Source organism: Cervus canadensis, chromosome 6 (genome assembly GCF_019320065.1).
Source record: "Cervus canadensis isolate Bull #8, Minnesota chromosome 6, ASM1932006v1, whole genome shotgun sequence".
In the NCBI taxonomy this organism is placed as follows: domain Eukaryota; kingdom Metazoa; phylum Chordata; class Mammalia; order Artiodactyla; family Cervidae; genus Cervus; species Cervus canadensis.
The window spans coordinates 23,066,435-23,081,402 of NC_057391.1; the positions used below are offsets into that span (position 1 = coordinate 23,066,435).

Sequence of the window (14,968 nt, forward strand, 5' to 3'; positions counted from 1 at the left end):
TCAAAGAAGCATGCGTAGTGGTATATTTTTGTAAACAAGTGCACGGAAACATGAACTTACACCTTTAGTGGCAAAGGTATGTTAGTATCAAACTGTCCAAAGGAATAGTGATCCTTCATTTCAAAAATCGGGATTACACACGCTGCCCTAGAGCGCCGCCTTAACGCACTCGGACTTATTGCCTAATATTCAACATGGCCGCATGCGCGGCTATAAGCAACATGGCAGCTTTGCCAGACACCAACACGGCAACCAGAGCCTCAGCGCACCCGGAAGCGCGAAAGAGCTCCCGTAAAAAACATATCCGCCATTCTGCCAACACTTATGGTGGCTCTCATTTCAGCTTCAAAGGGAGAGCGAAACCGGAAGTGACTTTCCCTCCGTAGTATCTGCCGGGATCTCTTTCCGGCTAGCCTTGGGGTGTCCGCGTGAGAGTTAGACAATTTCTTGGAGCCAGAGCTGGGAAGCGCTAGTCCGCCTTGCCTAGTTGGAGACGTGGCCGGGCCACGAGACTGAAATGTCGGACACGTGGAGCTCTATCCAGGCCCACAAAAAGCAGCTGGACTCACTGCGGGAGAGGCTGCAGCGGAGGCGGAAGCAGGACTCGGGGCACTTGGGTGAGGCGCGGGGTTGTTGGGGCCGATGCTTAGCTAGGGAGGGCTGAGGGAACCCTGGAGAAAAAAGCTCCCGAGTTGGTGCCTTTCCTCAAACGTGTGTTTCTTTAATGCTTCATACATTGGTTCCGGTTCTCTTCCCCCTCAGCAGCACAGATGCTTCATCTTCCTGCAGGTAGTAGCGGCTTCTTCTCACTCTGGGCTCTGGTTCCTCCAGTTCTCTTTCCCAGGTCCGAAGCTCCCTTCCCATCTCCGCGTCCCCCCATCTCGTTGACTCTTCTTAACTCTACGAGAGCGTCCGGTTTGCTAGGCCTTTCAGCCCCTATCCCTTGAAGCAGCAAGTCCCTTTTTATGGTTAACTCCCATGGCCCTTTGTTCTTCCCTTGGTTATGGCAATTGCTTTGTATTGGTCTTTGCGACTTTGGGCACCGTGAGAACAAGTACTGAAACTTTATATCCACAGTGCCCAGTTCGTGGCCCTCACAGAGTTGGCACTCGATGTTACTAAATGAGTAGAGGAAGTGGCATTGGCTTAGCCGTTGACACACCGAGCAGGAATCTGAAAACATTTGTTTTAAAACTTTTTCTCCCCTCCTATTGACCCTTGCCACAGTCTTAAAACTTGAAGGAACCTCAAAAGATTATCTACCCATACCACATCCCCTACACAAGCCCTGAATTATCTAAGGCAAATCAATTAAAGATCTGCAAGGATAATGAATATGTACCACTCTTGTGGCAGCTTGAACTGTTTATCAGTATACTCGAGTCCATTTCTACATCTTGTGTTGAAGTATATTAGGTCCATGCACTTGTATTCTGGTCCTTGAAACTAAAAGATGCCGTGGCAGGACTCTTTTACACCATAAGTGGACATCCATCGAGTATCTACATGAGTCTAGTTAGACAAAAATTACACAGTGTCCCTGCCCTCAAGGAGTTTAAAATTTAGTTGGGAATAAAGGAAAAGTCAGAAATACACGATGATATATGTAAAATGCCAAATGAGTTAATTCCACAATGAGTACAGTGAAGGTAGAACTAACAAGAGTCAGTCTAGTCAGTGAAGGCATCATGGAAGAGCTGACACTTGGAATTTGGTCTCAGTGGCTATATAGGACTTAGATAATTAAAGAGACGGTAAGAGGGCAGAGTAAGTAAAGGAAGAAGTGCATGTCATATTATCAAGGATTAATTAATAGAAATTCCGCTTCACTTTTCCATGGTGTTAACCACACTTTGGTATTGACCAAACTTTGTGCTGTATGCACATCCAACCACTAGAGTCTGGATACTTCATCAGGGTCCTTGCTAAGCATGTTTAATAATTTTGAAAGCAAGATCTATTTTCCCTTGAACGTAAACATTCTTGATTTTTGGTTAAGATTTTAGTATAGCCACTTCATGATATAATTAAGGCTCCTGTAAAATTATTTTTGAGTTTGTGATTAAACATATATTACCTTCTAGCCCAGAGCTTTGATGGGCCTATTTGGTCTTTAGGGGATAGGTAGAGATGAAACACACAAATTAAGTCAGCCAGCCTCACTGTTCTTCCATTCAGTTATTTTGGTTTTTCCAAAGAACATGTTTCCATAAGCGTTAGGATTCTTAGGAAAATACCATGAAACACTCTCTTAACCAGTTTGTCATGTAAGATATAACCAAAGGCTACATGAAAATTCAGGTCGTTCAGTTCTTGTCTCACAGGAAATAAAAATGTTCTTACCACATCTATATTCTTATAGGGTTACTGAAATCTGATACTTAAGTATTTACTGCTGAGCTCAATATTAAAAGACAAGGATATTTAAAATAAACTAAAATGTATCCATGTTATTAATAAATGCAAAATATTATGAACAAAGGATCACTGGGAGACCTTTGTTAGCTTGGCATTTTTAAGGTATAACTTAAAAAAAAAACTGTGGCAAAAGTACACATACCATAAAATACCATCTAACCATTTTAAAATGTATAGTTGATAGTGTGATGTATATTCACATCATTATGCAACCAATCTCCAAAATTCTTTTGTCTTGCAAAACTGAAATTCACTATTCTCCCTTCATCCCAGTCCCTGGCAACCACCATTCTACTGTTTCTGTGAGTTTGACTCCTCTAGATACCTTGTGAAAATCGAATCATGAAGTTTTTGGCTGATGTCCTTTAGCACATCCTCAAGGTTCATCCATGTTGTAGCACGTGTCATAATTTCCTTTCTTTTTAAAGCCGCGTAATATTCCATTGTATGTATATACCACATTTTCTTTATCCATTTATCCATTGGTGGATACTTGAGGGTTGCTTCCACATTTTGGCTGTTGTGAATAATGCTGCTGTGAACATGGGTGTACAGGTTATCTCTTCAAGATTCTGTTTTCAACTTTTTTGGACATATAACAGAAGTGGAATTGCTGGAGCATATGGTAATTCTATTTTCAATTTTCTTAGGAACTGCCACACTGTTTTCCATAGAATAAAGTAGATTTTTGAAATGAGGATTATTACTTTCAATAAATGTTTATTTCATTAATTGAAACAAAATAAACTTGGTGCAGCTTCAGTCAGTCAGTTCAGTTGCTCAGTTGTGTCTGACCCCTTGTGACCCCATGAATCGCAGCACGCCAGGCCTCCCTGTCCATCACCAACTTCCAGAGTTTACTCAAACTCATGCCCATCGAGTCGGTGATGCCATCCAGCCATCTCATCCTCTGTTGCCCTCTTCTCCTCCTGCCCCCAACCCCTCCAGACATCAGGGTCTTTTCCAGTGAGTCAACTCTTCGCATCAGGTGGCCAAAGTACTGGAGTTTCAGCTTCAGCATCAGTCCTTCCAGTGAACACCCAGGACTGATCTCCTTTAGGATGGACTGGTTGGATCTCCTTGCAGTCCAAGGGACTCTCAAGAGTCTTCTCCAACACCACAGTTCAAAAGCATCAATTTTTCGGCGCTCAGCTTTCTTCACAGTTCAACTCTCACATCCATACATGACCACTGGAAAAACCATAGCCTTGACCGGACGGACCTTTGTTGGCAAAGTAATGTCTCTGCTTTTTGGCAAAGTAATGTCTCTGCTTTTTAATATGCTATTTGGTTGGTCATAACTTTCCTTCCAAGGAGTAAGCATCTTTTAACTTCATGGCTGCAGTCACCATCTGCAGTGATTTTGGAGCCCAAAAAAATGAAGTCTGACACTGTTTCCACTGTCTCCCCATCTGTTTCCTATGAGGTGATGGGACCAGATGCCATGATCTTAGTTTTCTGAATGTTGAGCTTTAAGCCAACTTTTTCACTCTCCTCTTTCACGTTCATCAAGAGGCTTTTTAGTTCCTCTTCACTCTCTGCCATAAGGGTGGTGTCATCTGCATATATGAGGTTATTGATATTTCTCCCAGCCATCTTGATTCCAGCTTGTGCTTCTTCCAGCCCAGCGTTTCTCATGATGTACTCTGCATATAAGTTTAATAAGCAGGGTGACAATATACAGCCTTGATGTACTCCTTTTCCTATTTGGAACCAGTCTGTTGGTCCATGTCCAGTTCTAACTGTTGCTTCCTGACCTGCATACAGGTTTCTCAAGAGGCAGGTCAGGTGGTCTGGTATTCCCATCTCTTGAAGAATTTTCCACAGTTTATTGTGATCCACACAGTCGAAGAAGACTTTGGCGTAGTCAATAAAGCAGAAATAGATGTTTTTCTGGAACTCTCTTGCTTTTTCAATGATCCAGTGGATATTGGCATTTTGATCTCTGGTTCTTCTGCCTTTTCTAAAACCAGCTTGAACATCTGGAAGTTCACAGTTCACATATTGCTGAAGCCTGGCTTGAAGAATTTTGAGTATTACTTTACTAAGTGTGTGAGATGAGTGCAATTGTGCGGTAGTTAGAGCATTCTTTGGGATTGCCTTTCTTTGGGATTGGAATGAAAACTGACCTTTTCCAGTCCTGTGGCCACTGCTGAGTTTTCTAAATTTTCTGGCATATTAAGTGCAGCACTTTCACAACATCATCTTTCAGGATTTGAAATAGCTCAACTGGAACTCCATCACCTCCACTAGCTTTGTTCGTAGTGATGCTTTCTAATGGCTACTTGACTTCACATTCCAGGATGTCTGGCTCTAGGTGAGTGATCACACCATCGTGATTATCTGGGTCGTGAAGATCTTTTTTGTACAGTTCTTCTGTGTATTCTTGCCACCTCTTCTTAATATCTTCTGTTTCTGTTAGGTCTATACCATTTCTGTCCTTGATCAAACCCATCTTTGCATGAAATGTTCCCTTGGTATCTCTGATTTTCTTGAAGAGACCTCTAGTCTTTCCCATTCTGTTATTTTCCTCTATTTCTTTGCATTGATTGCTGAGGAAGGCTTTCTTATCTTTCCTGGCTATTCTTTGGAACTCTGCATTCAAATGGGAATATCTTTCCTTTTCTCCTTTGCTTTTCACTTCTCTTATTTTCACAGCTATTTGTAAGGCCTCCTCAGACAACCATTTTGCCTTTTTGCATTTCTTCTTCTTGGGGATGGTCTTGATCCTTGTCTCCTGTGCAGTGTCACGAACGTCCGTCCATAGTTCATCAGGCTCTCTGTCTATCAGATCTAGTCCCTTAAATCTATTTCTTACTTCCACTGTATAGCACAGCTTGGCACATAGTAAATATTTGAACTACTCAATGTATTTCATCCATGGAATTGAAGATGTGAATATAGATTTTTTTTTCATTTATTTTTATTAGTTGAAGGCTAATTACAATATTGTAGTGGTTTTTGCCATACATTGACATGAATCAGCCATGGATTTACATGTGTGAAGATGTGAATATAGATATTGACATATTTTAGAGGTCAGCAAGTTCATAGTCTGGCTATATTTTTATGTCTTCAAGCTAGTATTTTATCTTCAACTGAGCTCTTAAAGCTCAAGTATTAAGTATTCCTTTGCTGAGCCCAGCATATTACATTTTTCATTAGATTAGAAGCAGAGAGTCAACATAGTTACCAGCATAATGGAAGTGCTCAATAAATGTACTGAAGTAATAACTGAATGAATATGAAGGAGTTGGAACTCAGGGATTCCTAATTATTTTCTGCTCTTAACCCATTTTAAAAATGATAAAGTGTTGGAGTCTTTCCCCCAAATTTGTGTATCTGTGCACAAATTTGTGTTTGACTTCAGGGAATTCAGAGTGGCTATAAATAACAGTTAATCAGCTGTTAAGTTTTCTTCAAAATATTAAACCTGAACCTCCTCCTCCCAGTAACCTTAAAAGAGGTATCTTCAGCTCCATGTCCTGAATGTAATGAAAAGAATACTCCCAGGAGGTGTTACTAACATAAAGATTCATAACCAGAATCACAGAACTATATTAAAACAAGTATTGGTCAAATTGTCAAAAAGAAAAAAAAGTTTGTATCCAGTTCTAGGGATTGAAAATATATGTTAAAGTGGTTCTTTATCATAGAGTTCTTGCTGTAAGAAAAAGTCTTTAAACATAACTCAAAGAACATATAAATTTAGTTACCAGAGAAAGCAAAAACTGTAAGAAGAAATGTTTATATTACAGTCTCATAGTATCAGTAGGTTAATTATAAAAAATACATTTTCAACTTAATGACATTAACACTGGAACAAAGTCAGTACTTTTCCTCACTGAGATAATGTCTGTTAGGGTGTTGAAAGTTTACATGAAAAAACATGTAGTATATTTTAGAAATGGCAGATAACATTTGCAAGAAAAGTTTGATAAACTATTTAGTTGGTAGAAAATGAACCTCTAACCTAACATCTAACCAGCATTAACATCTAACCAAATTTATACATTGTTATTTTAAAAATGATAATAGGAGATGTAATAATGTCAAGTAGATTGCTTTATTCTTTGAACTGTTAGATTCTGGACTTCATTTAAAATAAATTCAATCGACAAAATGTTTATCATGGAAATAATGTGGTATTACTGCATATTTAAGCCAAGCATCTCAAGAACCATTGTGGCAAAAAGGAAAGTAATGTGACATTGAATAAGTATGTTCCTAAACAGAATTTGGGTTAGATTACATTAACAAGAATGAAACACTGAGTGAGAAATTATGGAAAATGCTATTTACTTTAATCAATGACAACACTTATTTTCTTTAAGTCAGATGGCCAAGAAACAAACAAATATGCCAATTTCTCCAAAAAAGACATGCAAATGACCAACAGGTGTTTGAAAACTTGTTCAACATCACTAGTCATCAGGGGGATGCAAATCATAACCATAATAAGATATCACCTCAAACTTGTTATTAAAAAAAAGAGAACAAGTGTTAGCAAGGAAAGGGAATCCTGATTCACTGATAATGGGAATGTAAATTGGTATAGCCACTATGGAAAACAGTAAGTAAAAAAATAGAATTACCATATGATCCAGCAGTTTCACTTTTAGGAATTCAAAGGATTTGAACTAAGGATTTCAAAGAGATACCTGCACATCCACGCTCATTGTAGCATTACTTATGTTCACATACAGCCAAGATATGGAAACAACCTAAACATCCATTGATGGATAAGTGGATAAAGAAAACGTGAAATATACATGCAATGGGATATTTTACAGCCAAAAGAAGGAGGAAATCCTGCCATTTGTGACAGCACGGGTGGATCTGGAGGACATTATAAGTGAACTAAGTCAGACGCAAATGCTGTATGGTCTCACTCAGATTGTACTTGACATGTGGAATCTAAAATAGTCAAAGTCACAGAAGTAGAGTGGTGATTGCCAAGGCCTAGGGAAGGGAAAAAATGGAGAGGTGATAGTAAAAGGGTACAGAATCTCAGTTATGCAAGATAAATAAGTTCTGGAGATCTCTTATACAGTGTATAGTGCTTATGGTTAACAGTACTGTGTTGTATACTTAACATTTTCTAAGGGGGTAGATCCTATGTTAAGTGGTCTTACCAGATACACAAAAATAATAATAAAGGCAGCAGAAAGAAACTTTTGGGAAATGATAGATATGATTTTGGCCTTGATGGTGGTGATGATTTAATGAGTGTATACTGTCTCCAAACTCACTGAGTTGTATATGTTAAATATGTACAACTTTTTACATGCTAATCATAATTAAGTGGTTAAAAAAAGACTTAATAGAGACTGTCTATAGGGTGCTTAGGTCTTTATTAACAAAATAAAACTCTTACTAATGGTAAAAGAATATTAATAGGTGCCTGGCAAATAACGTTTAAATATAAATTAAAGGGGGGATATGGGTAATTTATATAGTTTATCTAAAATATTAAAAGTTTCAAAACTGCACAGCTCTATTATCAAATTATTTATTTGGCTGTGCTGCTGGGTCTTAGTTATGGCACTTAGTATTTTCTGTCTTCCATGTGGCATGTTGCAATATGTGGGATCTTTAGTTGTGGCATGCAAACTCTTAGTTGCAGCATGTGGGATATAGTTCCCTGACCAGGATTGAACCCAGGCCCCCTGCATTTTTAGCACGGAGTCTTAGCCGCTGGAGCATCATGGAAGTCCCTCAAACTCTTTAATACCTTATATAATTTGCTCCCTTTACCATACATCATGAGTTAAAATGGTCATTACATAATGTATAAAACTGTGCATGTAATGCCTGAAATCCTAATTTTAAAACTTTGTATTTTTTCTGCTAGAATAATAAGGTTCATCATTAATTATGCTAGGTTAGGTTACTTAATGAAAGAAATTTTTGGTTTCTTCTGAAGAAATTTTAAATTCGACTGATTTTTTAAAAAGCTCAGAGTTTGAAACTAGTGTAAATTATAATTGGGGTATTTTTAGCTCAGATTTATTAGACTCTCTCAGTTGCAAGGGACTTTAGTAGTTACCAGCTCAGTCCTATTCGGTGTAAGAATTGTGCCTGTAGTCTTCCAAATAAGCTGAATAGTAATGGTCACTTAAATTTGTCACGTTATCTTTAGCTTAGATCGCTTGCTCTCAGACTTCCCATCCAGGTTCAAAGTGCTTCCATGATTTCTATGTGTACACCACCTCCTTGCCAAAACAAAACAAGGAACTTGTTCTAGTCTGAGATTCAGCACAACATAAAAGAATCATCATGAGCAAGGTGAAAAAAATTCTGTCAGTTATTTAACGTTTTCAGCTAGTATGAAATTCTGCAGTCTGTTTTCCACATAGGGGTATAACTTATTTTCCTAAAATGTAACTGTTCCGATAAGGTGTTTGGTATAGTTCGACTCCATTTTCCTTGGAATTCTGAGCTAAATTTTTTGAAGTCAGTTCCATTAGAGTGGAAATTCTAAGTAACCAAAATATCTCTAAATGTAAACTAGTGGCCACTTAGATAGTATTTAACAGAATTCCAGTATAGATCCTGAATGTTTAATATTTCACTTGTATTTTAAATAAATAATGAGATATTAGGCTTTCCCAAAGGTAATATTTTGTCCTAATTTGAGTTTCTTAAATCTTATTAAGTTTATGATGGCTACCCAGCTTGTGAAGTACTAGAGTTGGTTATAAGAATATAGTCAGTAACTATCATTGGTGACCAGGGCTTCAGCAGTTCTATAACATTTTTGTGTTTGAGTTATAACCCCCAACACTGTCATTTTTTATACTCTCTGATGTCCAGTGGTCTTAATTCATTAAAACTCAAACTCAGTTCTTCAGAAAGATCTCATCATAGCTTAGGTTGTTGAAAATATTCCTGGCTTATAAATTCAGGTTGATTATATCAGTTGTCATTTAGCATGACTGAAGGGAGGTGGTATGGACATTTAAATCTACCAAGCTGCTAATTTATGTCCTTTGAAGCAGAGCAAGGAATGAAATTAGGAAATACCTCTCACCCAACATAGAAAGGGTAAGCAGATCCCATAAAATTTATCTTGGCAAAGCAGTGAATGCTTGGGTGTGATTTAATAAAGGGCATCTAGTGCTAAATCTGGTCAGAGAATTTTCTGCATGAAATGAAAGGGCTGTGTTGTAAATGCTGGAAGTTTTAATCCCTGAGGAATATGTAGATTGACAGTGGTCACTGTTTTTCATCTTCATGTCTCTTCACTCCTAGATCTTCGGAATCCCGAGGCAGCACTGTCTCCAACCTTCCGTAGCGACAGCCCAGTCCCTGCTGCACCCACTTCTGGTGGCCCTAAGCCCAGTACAGCTTCAGCAGTTCCTGAACTAGCTACAGACCCTGAATTAGAGAAGAAGTTGCTACACCACCTCTCTGATCTGTCACTAACATTGCCCACTGATGCTGTGTCCATCCGTCTTGCCATCTCCACGGTAATGACATAAGACAAGGTTGGACTCTGCCATTGTTTTTCATCAGTTCGTGGTCAGGGTTTTAACACTTTCCCTCCTGCCTTCCTTCCTTAGCCAGATGCCCCTGCCACTCAGGATGGGGTAGAAAGCCTCCTACAGAAGTTTGCGGCTCAGGAGTTGATTGAAGTAAAGCGAAGTCTCCTACAAGATGATGCACACCCCACTCTTGTGACCTATGCTGATCATTCCAAGCTCTCCGCCATGATGGGTGCTGTGGCAGAAAAGAAGGGCCCTGGGGAGGTAGCAGGGACTATTGCAGGGCAGAAGCGGCGTGCAGAGCAGGACTGCACCACAGCAGCTGCCTTTACTAGCTCTTTGGCCTCTGGTCTGGCCTCTTCAGCATCAGAAGTAGCCAAGGAGCCAACCAAGAAATCAAGAAAACATGCTGCCTCAGATGTTGATCTGGAGATAGAGAGCCTTCTTAACCAACAATCTACTAAGGAACAACAGAGCAAGAAGGTAGGGGTAGATGGAAGTGCTTTCACACTTTACTTTGAATTTTAGCATTGGTTGAGAAGAATTTACCCCTAGGGCAAAGAGCAGTTCTTAGAATTGAGGGTTTAGAACAGTGGTTCTCAACTGAGGATGATATTACCCTCCCTCCCAACCCCCAGAAGATGTTTTGCAAAGTCTGAAGATGTTTTTGGTTGTCATAACACAGGAGTGTTACAGACACCCAGTGGGTAGAGAGGCAAGGGATTCTGCAAAGCATCCTACAATCTTAGTACGATAACCCACAAAGAATTATCTGGCCAAAAACATCAACAGTGCACCAAATGCTGAGAACTCTGATTTAGAGAATCTTTTTCACTGGGTCTGTTTGGAAGAATATTTCAGACCCACGTGAGTTAGCCATTTTCTATTTCTAGCTGTATAAATTTGAATTAACTTCTCTTGATCCTTAGTCTTCTCATTTGTGAGACTAACTAGAGTACCACCTCCCACCTGTCCCCACCACCCACCCACCATGTAGAATTGTTGCCTAGGCTCTGAACCAAACAGTAAAGTGCTTATCAGCACTATGTCTTGCTTCAGTACGTATTAAATATAAGTGGTTTTGGTTGGAAAGAAATGCTTTCCTGGGGAGGGGAGTTTAACTTAATGCTTAGCTGTAGGAACTGGTCTGCATATATTTTAATTTCATCCCAAGTGCAGATTTGTGAAAAAGGACTAAATCCATGAAAAATCTCTTCTCCTGGGTTTTCTCATATTAATGTAGTTTATTGACCCCTCATAGGACATTGATGTCAAGTAGAATTTGCAGAGGTGGTTTAAGGGCTAATTTATCTACGAACCCTTTCCAGACAGAGGTTTCTTCTATCACCCAGGTTAGTCAGGAGATCCTAGAGCTATTAAATACTACAACAGCCAAGGAACAATCCATTGTTGAAAAGTTTCGCTCACGAGGTCGGGCTCAAGTTCAAGAGTTCTGTGACTATGGAACCAAGGAGGAGTGTATGAAAGCCAGTGATGCTGACCGGCCCTGTCGAAAGCTGCACTTCAGGTCTTTTGGGAGGAAGAGGGTTGGCTGGGTCTCCTAGAAGCAGTCATTTTTTAAGCACAGTCCTTCCACTCATTGGGTTTGTCTTTAATACTGTTATTAATTGCTTTTAATATAGATTGTCTAAGAATTCAAGATTCTGAAGGTACACTTTCAGAAGTAGTGTTCTATGGGAGGGAATACAGGCTGCATTCTCCAAAAGATGTGAGATTAAAAAAAAATTGCTCTTTTCTTGCAATAGCAGGATATCTCTGTCTTTGATCTCCAGTGAAAGTTAAAGTTCTCTAGAAGGATAGTCTTAGAAGAAACAAGAACCTGGCCTCTTAGGTCAGAGCTTTATTCCTGTCATAAGGAAGTTAAGTTTTTGCTCAGAGAGGAATTAAAAAAACATTTCTTTAGTGTAAATTACAGATTTTAATATCACCTGCTTTCCTTATTTGAAAACTTAGAGGAAGCTCTGATGACACTGAAAGACTGCAGATTTTGCAACAATTTAGAACTTGAACTGGGGAATCTACCTGGAACACCATCTTGATTCAAACTGTCCCTTAATATTTCCCCAGACGGATCATCAATAAACACACTGATGAGTCATTAGGAGACTGCTCTTTCCTTAACACATGTTTCCATATGGATACCTGCAAATATGTTCACTATGAAATTGATGCTTGCGTGGATTCTGAGGCTCCTGGAAGCAAAGACCATACACCAAGCCAGGAGCTTGCCCTTACACAGAGCGTTGGAGGTGACTCCAATGCAGATCGACTCTTCCCACCTCAGGTACCTGTCTGCTCAGAAAACTTAACCTCAACTTAAGGACCTTTATCTCAGTAGAGCAGCCATACATGTAGGAAAGCAAGGCATAATCAGCAATCTCCCTTGCTGATTGGGAATGGAGCGGGATAGATAGCATATGAGGGAACAGGAAAATCCAATGGAAAAAGAGGGACTGGGGCCATGAATCGGAGAGTGAAGGAAGGGAAGATGACCAAATACCACCTCATGCAGTGGATCTGTTGTGATATCCGCTACCTGGACGTCAGTATCTTGGGCAAGTTTGCAGTTGTGATGGCTGACCCACCCTGGGATATTCACATGGAGCTGCCCTATGGGACCCTGACAGATGATGAGATGCGCAGGCTCAACATACCAGTACTGCAGGATGATGGCTTTCTCTTCCTCTGGGTCACAGGCAGGTAATGCAGTTCAAAGATACGTAGGTATGGGCAGATATAGTACAGAGTGAGTACTGGGTGGGGATAAAATCTTGGGTTTTCCTAGCTCTATTAAACTTATGACTCAGTCAGCCTTTCTTACCTACTGAGATCTGATGCCTGTTTATAACACAAATGATACCATGAATTGTTTAATTCTACATTTGTTTCTTGTGAAAGGTAAGACCATTGAGAATAGATACTGTGTTTTGTCTTTTCATTCTTAGAGCCATCCTCTTGCCCCAATGGTGTCTTGCATGTAAATGTTCACTGAATGTCTATTGAAAACAACACATATATCTTGAAGGGAGAAAAAATACTGGCATGGAAGTAGCTGTTTAACCCTTATTTCTTTCCAGGGCCATGGAGTTGGGCAGAGAATGTCTGAACCTCTGGGGGTAAGTAGCCATCACTGTTGTTTTCTTCTGAGGGAAATATGTAGTTGATAGGGTTTCCTTCTTCCAGAGTATTCTGTGATTCCTTGCCTCTGTAGAGTAGATGGTATCATCCTTAAACTGTGAAACCCTGATTAAAGTTCTGATTTTTTTCCTTATATCCCACAGTTATGAACGGGTAGATGAAATTATCTGGGTGAAGACAAATCAACTGCAGCGCATCATTCGAACAGGCCGTACAGGTCACTGGTTGAACCATGGGAAGGAACACTGCTTGGTGAGCAGCAGTGGGGCCTAATACATTAGATGGAGCAAAAACTAGGAATTGTTTGATTTCTTATTGAGAAACAGTTCAAATATTGGGGTTTAATAAAACTTTCATACATTTTTCATCATTCTGTTCTCTGGTGAGCAGGTTGGTGTCAAAGGAAATCCCCAAGGCTTCAACCAGGGCCTGGACTGTGATGTGATCGTAGCTGAGGTATGTGCTCTCCCCAGGCACCCAGAGGGCCACATGTTAAGTCAGCTCTTCTAGTCAGGTATACTCTCATCCCGGGTTTTCTCATTGGGATCATCAACATATGTGGAAAGGGCTAGAATCGCGATCTTGGGTAACTTAAAAGTAGCTAGAGCTCTTGTTTCCTAGGTTCGTTCCACTAGTCATAAACCAGATGAAATCTATGGCATGATTGAAAGACTGTCCCCTGGCACTCGCAAGATTGAGTTATTTGGACGACCACACAATGTGCAACCCAATTGGTAAGGAGACCAGAGAGCATGCTAGCCCCCAAGGGCACAACTGCTTATGGTCAAATATATGTTAGTAGAGCATCACCTCACATTCCACTAGTCTGTAAATGGGCTTCAGAGGATTCTTAAGCGCCCAACATTCACTGGAAAACCAACAGGTTTTTAAGATTTAAACACTGCTCTTAAGGTCTCCACCTCTAAAGCTCTTCATTATTCTACTGGATGTACTGAATCTGCCCCCTGGTGGTTACTGAGAACCTATTTAATCTGTCAACAATTTTAGCCTTTCATCCTGTAAGTAGAGCTTTAAAAGACACGCTGCTAGCATGTCACTCATCCATAGTCACTGGCAACAGCAACTTTGTGATGCAAGCCTTGGGTTTCCCTGGTGGCTCAGACGGTAAAGTGTCTGCCCACAATGCTGGAGACCTGGGTTCAATCCCTGGGTCAGGAAAATCCCCTGGAGAAGGAAATGGCAACTCACTCCAGTATTCTTGCCTGGGAAATCCCATGGACAGAGGAACCTGGTGGGCTACAGTCCATGGGGTCGCAAAGAGTCGGACACAACTGAGCGACTTCACTTTCACTTTCATTTTCATTAACCCTTAATTAGTACAGATCCAGCTTCTTTTAACATCAGAATCTGCCCAATTTCTTACCAGCCTTAGTAGCATATACTATCTTTATGAATTGGCACAGATATTCAGATGCCTGTTGAGATGATAGGCAGACTTAATGAAAAGAACACATCTTTTAACAGTATTAAGCCTTTAAATTCCAGGATTTTTGGCTTGCCCCATCTTTCCCCTTGCTTCAGGATCACCCTTGGAAACCAACTGGATGGGATCCACCTACTAGACCCAGATGTGGTTGCCCGATTCAAGCAAAGATATCCAGATGGTATCATCTCTAAACCTAAGAATCTATAGAAGTACTTCTGAACCTAAGCATCCATAGCCATGGCTCTACAGGCTGCACCTGAAGAGTAATATTTGTACAATAGCTTTTTTTCCCCCCTTATTTAAATAAAAGTTTGTATTGTAGTTGCGATTTCGAGGTCAAGTTCTGGCTCTGCCACTTAAGAGTGTGTGATCTTGTGTAACTCAACTTAGTATGACTGCTTATAAATGTAAACTGGGAATATTAGCTGCCTTATTGGGTTGCTATAAGGCTTCAAAC

General features: G+C 40.0%; 1 protein-coding gene across 1 annotated transcript; it reads left to right on the forward strand.

Moving 5' to 3' along the window:
• Nucleotides 1-383: 383 nt before the first annotated feature.
• On the forward strand, nucleotides 384-14,851 carry METTL3 (methyltransferase 3, N6-adenosine-methyltransferase complex catalytic subunit). The gene is made up of 11 exons (XM_043471246.1): nucleotides 384-617; nucleotides 9,673-9,890; nucleotides 9,984-10,388; nucleotides 11,258-11,433; nucleotides 11,994-12,210; nucleotides 12,439-12,626; nucleotides 13,004-13,042; nucleotides 13,208-13,316; nucleotides 13,455-13,520; nucleotides 13,686-13,798; nucleotides 14,607-14,851. Exons 1-11 carry the CDS (start codon nucleotides 518-520, stop codon nucleotides 14,716-14,718), a joined length of 1,743 nt encoding a protein of 580 aa, XP_043327181.1. The 5' UTR covers nucleotides 384-517; the 3' UTR covers nucleotides 14,719-14,851.
• Nucleotides 14,852-14,968: the final 117 nt, after the last annotated feature.

What these genes read in the sequence shown, in the direction of transcription:
- METTL3 (XM_043471246.1), top strand. Translation starts at nt 518, where the DNA reads ATGTCGGACACGTGGAGCTCTATCCAGGCCCACAAAAAGCAGCTGGAC. An exon ending in ATCGACTCTTCCCACCTCAG is followed by an intron (nt 12,211 to 12,438) that starts GTACCTGTCTGC and finishes CACCTCATGCAG; the next exon opens with TGGATCTGTTGTGATATCCG. An exon ending in ATGGGAAGGAACACTGCTTG is followed by an intron (nt 13,317 to 13,454) that starts GTGAGCAGCAGT and finishes TCTGGTGAGCAG; the next exon opens with GTTGGTGTCAAAGGAAATCC.